Consider the following 12,228-nt stretch of genomic DNA (forward strand, 5'->3'; position numbering starts at 1 on the left):
TAAGTATTTTCCTTATAGACATTTTTTGTTAGTTACAAAGTATTCCACTGAGTAGACTCACTGGTTTACTAATCCTATTGTACTTGCTGCAGACATTTGGGAAGTAGTCAGTTTCTTACCGGAGAAGGCAATGGCAACCCACTCCAGTACTCTTGCCTGGAAAATCCCATGGACGGAGGAGCCTTGTAGGCTGCAGTCCATGGGGTCGCTAAGTTGGACACGACTGAGTGACTTCACTTTCACTTTTCACTTTCATGCAATGGAGAAGGAATGGCAACCCACTCTAGTGTTCTTGCCTGGAGAGTCCCAGGGACAGGGGAGCCTGGTGGGCTGCCATCTATGGGGTCGCACAGAGGCCGACACGACTGAAGCAACTTAGCAGCAGCAGCAGCAGTTTTTTCCTATAATGACAGACAATGCTGTAAAGAAACATTTTTTTTCATAAATCTTTTACTATATTAAAATTTTTTCCTTTATATGGCCTCACAGAGGTGTAACTACTGGGTCAAGGGAATCAGCCAGATTGTTTTCCAGATTTCCTCATATTTTTACCCTCCCATTGACAGGGCCCATTTAGCCCCAGCTCCCCAGCCCTGGGGACAATTAAACTGATTACAAAACACATTTCCTAAACAATTGTCACATCTAAGCGAAGCGTATATGGGCATTTATTATACCATTCTTGCGAGTATTCTGTAGGTTTTGAGTTTTTCTTTCCAAATAAAAAGGTTTTTTAAAAAATATAACTGATTTGCTGGGGAAGCAGATTTTTGCGTTAGAATTTGCATCTCTTCCAATTTGCGTTTCCCCCCATTTACATTCCTTTAAAATTGTGTATCGTTTACTACTAGAAACTTTGGGCACTTTCCCAGATGGCCCTTTACCAGTTTTTTGTTTGTTTGTTTGTTTGAATATCCTTTATCTATTTATCTATGAGGGTCATAAAATTTTATTGTTAACAATTTATGTGTGATTTTCACGCAGAAAAACATTAGCCTGTCATCTTTGTTACAAATCTTTTCTCTAGCCGTGCTTGCCCGTGATTTTTGCCTTTTCAGTCTGATTGATTTCCTTTTCACATAGTTGACTATATTCACTGATTTCCTCTGTGATTTCTATTGTTGCTAAGCTAAGAAAAGATTTTCCCCTTGAAAGATTTCACAGCTACTCACTTAGCTCTGTTTCTTCATGGATTGCTTCAGTTGTTTGCTTGCTCTTCACCATTTAGCTCGTTGGTTCATTAGAACCTGGTTTCAGGTCCATCGTGGAGAGAGGAGGCTGGGAAATCAGCTGACCCATACTCCTCCTGTAGCCTCTGCTCTGGGAAACTAGGAAAGTCCCTGATTTCTCCTTCCTGCGGGTAGGAGCAGTGTGCCGAGAAATGTGAGCGCTTCTTCCAACAAAACAGAGCAATTCCCCCGCCTCCCCGCGCTCCCCCCCCACGCCTTAAAACCAGTAACTCACTTTGCCTGAACATCCTCTTTTTCCACTTTTTAAATAATAACTTTATTGCGGAATGTTCACATACCACACAGGTCACCCAGTTAAATCATACAACTCAGTACTTCTTAGCATCTTCACACAAGCATCACCACCGTCGATTTTAGAACAGTTTCACCATCCCCCAGATCAGCTTTTCTAGGGCTTCCCTGATAGCTCAGCTGGTAAAGAATCTGCCTGCAATGGAGACCCTGGTTTGATTCCTGGGTTGGGAAGATCCCCTGGAGAAGGGATAGGCTACCCAGTCCAGTATTCTTGGGCTTCCCTTGTGGCTCAGCTGGTAAAGAATCTGCCTGCAATGTGGGAGGCCTGGGTTCGATCCCTGCGTTGGGACGATCCCCTGGAGAAGGAAAAGGCTACCCACTCCATTATTCTGTCCTATATAGGCCATGGATCCCAAAGAGTTGGACACGACTGAGTGACTTTCACTCACTCCAAAAGAAACCCGGTACTCATTATCTGTCATTTCCCACTTCCCTACAACCCCTCTTCCCAGCCCTATGCAACCACGTTCATCTCTACGCATGTGTCTTTTTCAGACCTTTCATGTAAACAGATTTATAAAATACGTGGCCTTTTGTATCTTTTTATTTTTTTTGGCTGTGTTGCATGACTTGTGAGATCCTACTTCCCTGACCAGGGATCGAACCGAGCCCCAGGCAGTGGAAGCACGGAGTCCTAACTGCTGGACCTCAATGGAAGTCCTCTTGACTTCTTGTATTAAGCTTAATGTTTTCAATGTTCATCATGTTGTACCGTGTATCAGTAGTTTTTTTCATCTTTTTTGTCTCCACATTTTGGCTATTATTAATAATACTTCTGTGAACATTTCTGCACAAGTTTTTTCTGGACATATGTTTTTATTTCTCTTGGGTATATACTAGGTGTTGAGTTGCTAGTCACATGGTAATTCTGTATTTAACCTTTTGAGCAACTATTAGACTCTTTTCCAAAGCATTGCACAATTTTACATCCCCACCAACATAGTAGGAGGGTTCCAATTGCTCCACATCCTCGCCAACACTTGTTATTATCTGTCCTTTTAAATTACAACCACCCTAGTGGATGTGAAGTGGTTTTGATGTGCATTTCTTTGATGACTCATAATTGTTATTCATGAGCTTCTGGGCCATTTGCAAATCTTTGCAGAGATTTCTACTCAGAGTCTTTGCGCAGTTTCTCATTGGATTGTCTCTGTTATTGTTGAGGTGTAAGTTTCTAGATGTATTTTCAATACTGCTCCCTTATCAGATACATGATTTACAAATATTTTCCCCCATTCTGTGGGTTGTCATTTTTCTTTTAAGGACTATTTTTTAGAGCAGTTTTAGGTTCACAGCAAAACTGAGAGGAAGGTAGAGATTCCCCATAGACCTCCTGCCCCAACCTGTGCACGACCTCCCCCATTATCAACACCACTCACCAGAGTGCTACATTTGCTACAGTTGATGACCCTGGGTTGACACGTCACAATGACCCCATATCCGTAGTTTATATTAAAGTTGTACATTCTTTGGGTTTGGACAAACGTGTAATGGCATGTGTCCCTCACTACTGTATCATACAGAGTATTTTCACTGCCCTAAAAATCCTCTGTGCACTTCCTTTTCATTTTCTTTATAGTGTCCTTTGAAACATAAAATTTTCTAATTTTGATCAAGTCCAATTTATCTACCTTTTGTCATCTGTGTTTTTGCTGTCCCATCTAAGAAGCTCTGCCTAACCCCAAGTCACAGTGACTTATTCTTAAATTTTATTCTAAGAGTTTTATAATTTTGGCTCTTATATTTAGGTCTGTGGTCTGTTTGGAGTTAATTTTTGCCTGTGGTATGGTAACTTCATTCTTTCACACACTGATATCCAGGCATCCTCACCCCATTTGTTGGAAAGATGATGGTTGAAGTGAAGTGAAATGAAAGTTGCTCAGTTGTGTCTGACTCTTTGCAACCCCATGGACTATACAGTCCATGGAATCTTCCAGGCCAGAATACTGAAGTGGGTAGCCTTTTCCTTCTCCAGGGGATTGTCCCAACCCAGGGACTGAACCCAGGTCTCCTACATTGCAGGCAGATTCTTTACCAGCTGAGCCACAAGGGAAGCCCAAGAATACTGGAGTGGGTAGCCTATCCCTTCTCCAGGGGATCTTCCCAACCCAGGAATTGAACCAGAGTCTCCTGCAATGCAGGAGGATTCTTTACCAACTGAGCTACTAGGGAAGCCCAAGATGATGCTTGCCCTCACTTAATTGCCTTGGCGCCCTTTTCAAAAATCAATTGACCAAAAATGTAAGGGTTCTCTTCTTATTTAGTGGTTTGTTATGTGCTTATTCTTTTGAAATTAAGGCAGAAAAACTCTCAGACAAGTGTGACCAAGAAGTCTCTGAAGAGTTATAAAGAAGGTGCTAGAGAGGATACCCACCTCCTCTGGAGAGGCTACAATCCTGCCGGATGTGCCACAAACGTGGAGAAACATACGTGTTAGGGGAGTCAGACTTGGATCAGTGACCTGGAGGCTCTACCTCCCCATCTGTGAATGGTCCAATGTTACCGACCAAGGTTGTCGGCCACCTCAATCAATAGAAATTGATCAGAGGCAAGAAATACAGGAAGGTTTTATTGGGGTCCCTGCTGCAGCAGAGGGGAACAAGAACAAATAACAGGTTCCCTTGCTAGCTGGGCTCACCGAGGTGTGAGGAGTTGGTTATTGCTATGGGGTGAGGGTAGGGGTGTGTCCAGGGGTCAAGCTGGAAGCTTGGCATAGGTGGTTTGCCCACCCTTTCGGTGGTGCTGTGTGCAGTACTCTGCTTTTGCTCCTGACTTCCTGCTTTTGCTCCCCACCCTTCAGAAGTGGAAGTAGGGCTCTTTGGTCTCTTTGTGTCTCGTTGTCCATAATTTTCCCCAGTTGCACATGTACGCAGTTCTTTTTAGTCCCTTATAGTTTCTCTGTATTTTCGCTTGAGGAGGAGATGTTTGTCCAGGTGAAAGCACTGCAGCAAAGGGTCCTGGTCCTAGGACCCCGCCTGTTTTACCAAGTCCAGGAGAAAGTTATGTTTTGCCTCTTCGTGAGGTTTTGGGTTCCATCCTACTTAGTTATGTGGGGGAGGATGGGGTATGCTGAATGGCTGTCTCTCTGAGCCTTTCTGTGAGATGGGAGTGATTTGGGGAAAAGAGATGATGTGTGTGAATATGCTCTATAAGCTTTGAAATGTTGCTGACGTTACCGGTGGTGACAATACCGGTGATGGTGACGACACCAAAAGGCAGACTCTCAGGTTTGGGAATTCAAAGGCAGCCATCTTGACCCCATCCCAAAGCTGGGTCATTTCTCCAATATTCCCACAAAGCAGCCACCCAGTCTGAGCCTCTCTAGTGACAGAGAGCTCAGAACGTCCTAAGAAGGCTGTTCTGTATTTGGTGTCTCTACTTGTTAGAAAGGGTTCTCTCCTCTAGAGTGGGACAATCCTAACTAATCTAATAATATCAGCCATGCCAGCACTGTACACAGCATCTCATCTGATCCTTCAGATAACCCTGGGAGGTCAACATACTACTAGGCAACGGCATTTAATAAGGGGGGAAACAGGCTCAGAGAGGCAAAGTAGCTTGCTCAGGAGCCCACAACCAGTAAAGATAGATGCAGGCATGATTTGGACCTGAGTCCATCTGACTTCAAAACCCACACACCTGAGCTCTGGGCTGTTTGGTAGCCTTCCCTCAGAGATTCCCAAGCAAGGGTCTCAGTTTGGTCCCTGGGGGCTACCCTTCTTATCCACACTGGCCCTTGACCACTGACCTCTGCCAGACGTTCACCTCACCAATGTCGCTGTGCAAAAGACGTCTCCCGACTACCACCCGAAGAAGGTGAGGAAGCTGGGCTTCTGCCCTCGGATGTGGCCTCTGGGACTGGGGTGGGGTGGGGTGGTGAGGAGGGAGAGCCCAGGAGAGTTCTCCAGAGAGGTCAGGTCACTGCCTGTTTTCAGGGCCCAGGGTAAGCGTGTACATGGAGGCCCACAGATCCCATGTTTAAATGTTTAAGAGTTACACATCAAACCAGTACACCCTTTAACGATTTGTGTTGTGTCGTCCTACCTTGACAGATATATCATCTATCTATCTACTACCTACCTAATAACCTGCCAGAAGACCAGGTTCATATTTAGCATACTCAGACTTCTCAGAGTTAAGAGCCAGAACAGACGAATACAGGAAGAGCTGGTCCCCAGCTCTCCATCACCCTGTGGGGGCCTCCTGCAAACATGCACACACCCAAAACAGCAAGCTGTGGGTGACTCCCTGGGTCTTGGGGTACCCGTGTGGTCAGTGCAATCTGTCCTCAAAGGGCAGGCCCAGGGAAGAGGCCAGTGCAGGGGATTTGGGCAGAGACTTCTGGGGTGGCGGATAGCAGGTGGTGCTCTAGAAAGAGAGGCCCAGGCTCTGGGTGGGCCACACCTCCTTGGGAGTCCAAATTCTCTGCCCTGTAAGGGTTCTGCTCATCACAGGACTCAGGGCTGGCTCCCCTTGTCCAAGACTAAGGTCTGTGCTAATGGTGAATGGCCGTCCGGGCTGGCCAGGTCTGGGCTGATTAAAGTTTCCTCTCTCAACCTGGTGGTGGGGCCCAGGGCTGCAAGTGGATGCTGCAACGCTTCCGGCAGTACCTGGCGTCCAAGCACGGGCCTGAGGCAGTAGAGACGCTTTTCAGCGACATGGACAACATCTTCATCAGAAGCCTGCAGAGCGTGCAGAAGGTGATTATCAGCGACAAGCACTGCTTTGAGCTGTATGGCTATGACATCCTCATAGATCAGGACCTCAAGCCGTAAGTGGATGGGCTGGTGGCCCGGAGAGCGTGGGGGTTGCGGGGGAGGGAGGATGTTTTACACACTCTGCACCTAGACTGCCTGGCTTTAAGCTCAGCTCTGCAACTTCCTAGCTGGGCATGCTTCCCTTCTCTGAGCCTTGGCTTGCCTGTCTGTAAAATGGTCACTGTGCAGAGAGGAATGTTATGAGGAAGAAATGAGCCCCATGCTCGACACTGTGGCCTTTCCCAAGCATCTGCTGAGTCAGCGATCCTCCCCTCCCATCAGGCAAGAAACTTCCCCTCTGTGAATCCTGGTGCTTTGAGGATGCAAAGGGCTGGGCAAGGGAGTTACCATGTCAATTCCCAGAATTGTTACCATGTCAATTCCCAGAATTTTGTGCCTTCCTACAGTGCTCACGAGGAGGTTGAACACACCTGAGCTGTCAGGGAACACACTGATGGCCTTTGGGTGATACAACAGGGCACAGAAGCCCAGTGGGGTTGTCCAGGCAGCTTGAGGTCATGCAGTAAGTCCAGGGCTGAGCTGGGCCCAGAGTCCATGTTCCTGGACTGAGCAGCTTCCACCAGCACTATGGCTCCTGGACCCAGCCCTCTCCCCAGGGTCACTGTATCGCTCTTGGGGGCCTTTCTGAGCCAGGAGTAGGAGCCCTAGAGCAAGACCTAAGTCAGGCCCAAGTTCAAGAGAAACCAGGGCCAGGCACCAGTGGGTCTCTCTCCTTTGCCTTCTGGGATACAAGCTGTGCTACAGGCATTAACGTGGACACCAATGGGGGAAATGAGCTTAGGAGGAGGCAGTAGACAGGAAAAGGGGCCCCCAGTCTCTCACTGACCTGCTGGGTGAGCCCTCCTCCCTCTGTGCCCCAGATTCCTGTCTGTCAACTAACAGGGCTGCAGAAAACCAGAGGTCACAGGCTGGAACCCCTTGGGCTGCTTTTGGCCTGCAGACACTTTGAGTTTGACCTTCAGAATGTTTTTTTTCATTGGGTTGATTTTCATCGACCATCTCCCATAACTGGAAGATGTTTGCACAAACATAGGGATGTTTTGGAAGAGTCAGAGGGTCTTAGAATTCTGGGTTCATATGCGCACAGGGCAACACTCTGCTTGAGCTGCCAGAGCCACCCCTTCAGAGGTGGAACGCTCTTCCCAGGCCACCACAGGCCTACCCCTCCCTGCCACTCCCGACCCTCCTGACTTGGCAGGCTGGTTACCATCTTTTAAAAACCATCTTTTATTTAATACTTTTATTGATTTATTTGGCTGCATCTGTGCTTCATTGCAGCATATGGGCTAGTTGCCCCCATGCATGTGGGATCTTGTTTTTTTTAATTAGCTAGTAACATTTTAACATATTTTTCAACATCAAGTTTTTACAGATAATACACATTTTTAAACTTTTAGTACTAGACAAAAAAATTCCCAAATTTGAAAAGTCCAAATATCAGTGTTTGAAAAAAGGTATTAAGGATGCATGTGGGATCTTAATTCCCCCACTAGGGATTGAACCCATGTCCCTTGCATTAGAAGGTGGATTCTTAACCACTGGACTACAAGGGAAGTCCCCTGGTTACCATTTATAGACAAATGTTCACTAGGAAAGTTTCTCTCATACTCCAGCTCTTTCGAAAGAAGCCAAAGGAGTAATAGTCACGAGGTCATAAAATTGTTCTTACCCCCACCAGCTTGCTTCATTTGTTACCCCCTGTACCCTGTGGGGGTTTCAAGTGTGTGACAGTTTTCAGAAGTTTTAGTCCCTGAAACCTTTCTTCAGATCGAAACGTAGAGACAGCAGCGCTGGTTGAATTGAGGGTGGGGCCCAGGCACCTCATGTAGTCTCTCGTGAAATTCCAGGGACCAGGCAGCCTTAAGATTTTCCATCCCCTTCCCTCCCCAGGTGGCTCCTGGAGGTCAATGCGTCCCCGTCACTGACAGCCAGCAGCCAGGAGGACTATGAGCTCAAGACCTGCCTCCTGGAAGACACCCTGCACATTGTGGACATGGAGGCCAGGTGAGAGAGGGTGGCCTCACTCATACACCCCTGTACCTCACCATCAGGGCTCCCTCCGAGGAGAGAGAACTTGGAACCCTGGAACTTGAGAGGACCTCAGAGATGTCTCTGGCCCCTCCACCCTCCCCCGCCCCACCGTTCCACAGGTAGGGAAACTGAGATGTTCACACAGGATCAGGTCCTGGCCCAAGGACCCAGCCCTGACCCAGCAGAGCAGGGCCAACTACAGCTTTCTGAGATTCAGTCCCGCAGGATTTCCTCAACCTTTCCTGACTATGGGACCCTGACCCAGTCACTTCTCCTTTCTGAACCTCAGTGTCCTCATCTGTAAAGTGAGAGATTTCATATCTAACTCTCAGGGTTGTTAATTTACAAAGGTAATTTATTTTAACATGTCTAACTCACAGTAAGTGCTCAGTAAGAGGCTATTTATTGATTCAATGATGTACATATAATAGAAAGATCCAGGGTTTGACTTCAGGAATGGCTCAGACGGTGTTGGTTGGTTTGTCTGTTCTCACTTTCCTCTCTCATCTCTTTTCTCTGTGTTAGTTTCTCCCCAGTTATTCCAGCAAAAGTTTGAGGGCTGACTGTCATTGCTCCCTGGTGGGATTGAGTCACATGCCCATCCCTGAATCAATCACTGGGACTCTGATTGACCAAGCCTAGGTCTTGTGCCCCCTCCCAGGGGTTGGGGTCAACCCCACTTGAACCATGAGAGTGAGAGAGTGAGGCCTGGTTTTCAAAAAGGAAAACTCAGGTATCCAAAGGCTAAAAAAAGTGAAATGGATGCTGAGCAGGCAGAACCTCAGGTGTCCACCACCCTTATCCACCATCACTTATTCCTTCATCACACACTTGAGGCCCTCCTATGTGCCAGCCCTTGTGCTAAACACTGGGAACACAGTAAATAAAGGACATGACAGGTCTAATCCCCACCTTCATGGAGTCTAGTCTGGGAAGGACAGCAGACTTTAAACCAGAAAGCACGTTACTGGGGCCAAGTATGAAAGCCTGGGGACAAATGGGGGATGACCCCCTGAGGTCATCCCCCATTTTGGATGAACAAAAGAAGGTACTCTGACAGGGTGGGCACCAGTAGAGTGCTGGGAGGGTTCAGGGCCCTGGCTTGAGGGCCCCACCAGGTGAACCTTCATTAACCCTTTGTATCTCCTGCTTGTCCAGGCTCACAGGAAGGGAGAAGCGAGTAGGAGGCTTTGACCTCATGTGGAACGATGGCCCTGTCAGCAGAGAAGAGGGGGGTCCTGACCTATCGGGGATGGGGAACTTTGTGGCCAACACACATCTCGGTATGTGGGGCTAGGTGGGGAGTGGGTACATGGGAGGTAGCAAGTAGTCTGAGAGGCAACTTGTCATGGAGATTAGAATGTTTTACTAGATTTCTATTGTTTTGTATTTTTCTCTGTGTACACTTTTATTGATTTAATGTGTTGTGCTGTGCTTAGTCACTCAGTCATGTCCAACTTTGGGACCCCATGGACTGTAGCCCGCCAGGCTCCTCTGTCCACGGGGATTCTCCAGGCAAGAACACTGGAGTGGCTGCCATGCCCTCCTTCAGGGGATCGTCCCAACCCAGGGATTGAACCTAGATTTCCCACATTGCAGGTGGATTCTTTACCATCTGAGCCACCAGGGAAGCCCAGAATGTTTTAATTTGGTCTAAAATTTACCAGCTGTGTGACCTTGAGCAAGGGACTTAACCTGTTCCTCATCTGTAAAACAGATTCGATAGTTTCCATCTCAATGTATGCCTAGAATACTGCACGGCATGTGGTGAAAGATATTATTAATCTGTTATGAGGCAGATTTCAAAAAGCTTAGGTGGCACATAAACAAAAAACACGATATGTTGCTAAGAGAAATTAAGGACTTCAGGGCTTGACCTTAAACTTGGCTTTTAAAAAGTGAAAAATTTCCCTTACTATAAAAATTATTCACACTCATTGTAGAATATTTGAAAACTAAAGAAAGAAATGAAAAAGATCATCTAAACATAACCATCTTTAACAATCTGGTGTATTTCCTTCCAATTTTACAAAAATGCATATATTCATATTTTTTTCTTACAAAATTGGCATTGGGCTGAAGCTTTGAGTCTAATTTTTCCACATAGCATTTTCCAGCTCATTCAATAACATTAGTAAGAGCCTCTCTTTGGGGCTTCTCTGGTGGCTCAGCTGGTAAAGAATCCACCTGCAATGTGGGAGACCTGGGTTCGATCCCTCGGTTGGGAAGATCCCCTGGAGAAGGGAAAGGCTACCCACTCCAGTATTCTGGCCTGAAGACCCCATGGACTAAAGTCAGACATGACAGCAACCTTCACTCACTCTCTTCTGGAAACACACTATGGCCAGGTCCAGACTACTTTACATACATTATCTCATTTCGCTTTTAGGCAGCCTTGATTATTTTACAGATGTGGAAAGAGTCTCCAGATGTTAGATCACGCGCCAACAGTCTCGGTCATAAGTGGTGAGAGAGGCCTTGAACCCAATCTGTCCAACTTCAAAACCCGAAAGCTAGGCTGCTAGCACTTGTCCCTTGGCAAAATTAGAAACAAAATTACCATACAGCTGCAAAACATCCCCAAATTTATGAAACCAATCTCACATAATTGAGCATTTGGCATGACTCCAGTTTTTCACTTTTATAAATAATGCTGTGAGGACATCCTCTCAAAGAAAGTTCAACTGACACTGGCTATTTTTTTAGGACAGATTGTTAGGAATAGAACTACTGGGTTAAAAAGATGGACTTATTATAGTCAAATTGCTTTCTTAGAAAGATTACACAAATTTGCAAGCTCTGAATTTAAAATGACAGCAGCAGCAACAACATAAAAACCTTTGCAACTTCATAGGTAAAAATATTTACTTGTTTTCTGTGCATTCCATTGATAATGTGTGAGGCTTTAGATTTAAAATTTGCAGTTGTTCTTTTGTAAGCTGTCCGTACTTATTTTTTCCCCCCAGTGGGCTCCTATTTTTCCAAATTTGTAAAGGCCTTAGATATTAATATATTAAGGATATTTTCCCTCTGTCAAACTTACTATAAATATTTTCCTTTTGTTTGAATATTTCCATTCAAACAAAACGAGTTTGTCATTTTCCTTTTTGTTTGTGGCATTTTTCTTCCTTCTTTTTTGATGAAAAGTTTTGAGTATCTTTTAGGGTTTGGTATGATTTAGGATTGGGTTGGGCTGCAAACAACTAACAAACTAATAGTTATCCAGAGAGGAACTGATTTGTCTTGAGTCGCCAGAAGTCATGGGGCAGGCCATAGTGACAGCTGCACGGTGCCACCAAGGACCCAGATCTTTCCTTTCTTTACCACACTCAGCCTGTTAGCCCTGATGCTGAGGCTTGTTGCCTCATGGCTGCTCCAACTCCAGACACTGTGTCCTCATCCCAGGCAGGCCCAAGGGCCAAAGCCTTTCCTTCAAGCTTTGGCTATTCCAAAAGGAAAGCAGGTAACTCTGCTGACATCTCACCCACTAGAGCTGGGTCACATGGCACCTCAGCTGCAAGGAAGCCAGGGAAGTCAAGTACTAAGTAGTTTGCTTTGAGGAAGGCAAAGGAGAGGCGGTTTGTGATGGTTCTCCCACGGCAGACCCCTAGTGCCTGCCACATGGCGTTGTTGGAGGATGACTATACAAAGCTTTCAAGCTGTACAAACAATCACCTGGGAATCTTGTTAAAATGCTGTTCTGATTCAGTAGGTCTGGAAGAAGAGGACTAAGAGTCTGCACACCTAAAAGCCCCCGAATAGTAAACTATTGTGTAACAAATTCTCTTGAAGCTTTGCAGCTTGAAACGACTATCTTATTTGCTTATGATTCTTTAGGTGTGGCTTGGGGGTCTCTCACAGGGGTGCAGGCACCT

General features: G+C 46.1%; 1 protein-coding gene across 1 annotated transcript in view; it reads left to right on the forward strand.

The window, feature by feature from the left end:
* Positions 1-12,228, forward strand: part of TTLL9 (tubulin tyrosine ligase like 9) — a 56,381-nt gene that overhangs the window by 42,338 nt on the left and 1,815 nt on the right. The window contains exons 11-14 of the mRNA XM_052651170.1: positions 5,302-5,360; positions 6,119-6,315; positions 8,213-8,326; positions 9,512-9,636. Coding sequence (XP_052507130.1) covers positions 5,302-5,360; positions 6,119-6,315; positions 8,213-8,326; positions 9,512-9,636 — 495 coding nt within the window. The remainder of the gene's footprint in view (positions 1-5,301; positions 5,361-6,118; positions 6,316-8,212; positions 8,327-9,511; positions 9,637-12,228) is intronic.

Source organism: Budorcas taxicolor, chromosome 13, assembly GCF_023091745.1.
Source record: "Budorcas taxicolor isolate Tak-1 chromosome 13, Takin1.1, whole genome shotgun sequence".
NCBI lineage: Eukaryota > Metazoa > Chordata > Mammalia > Artiodactyla > Bovidae > Budorcas > Budorcas taxicolor.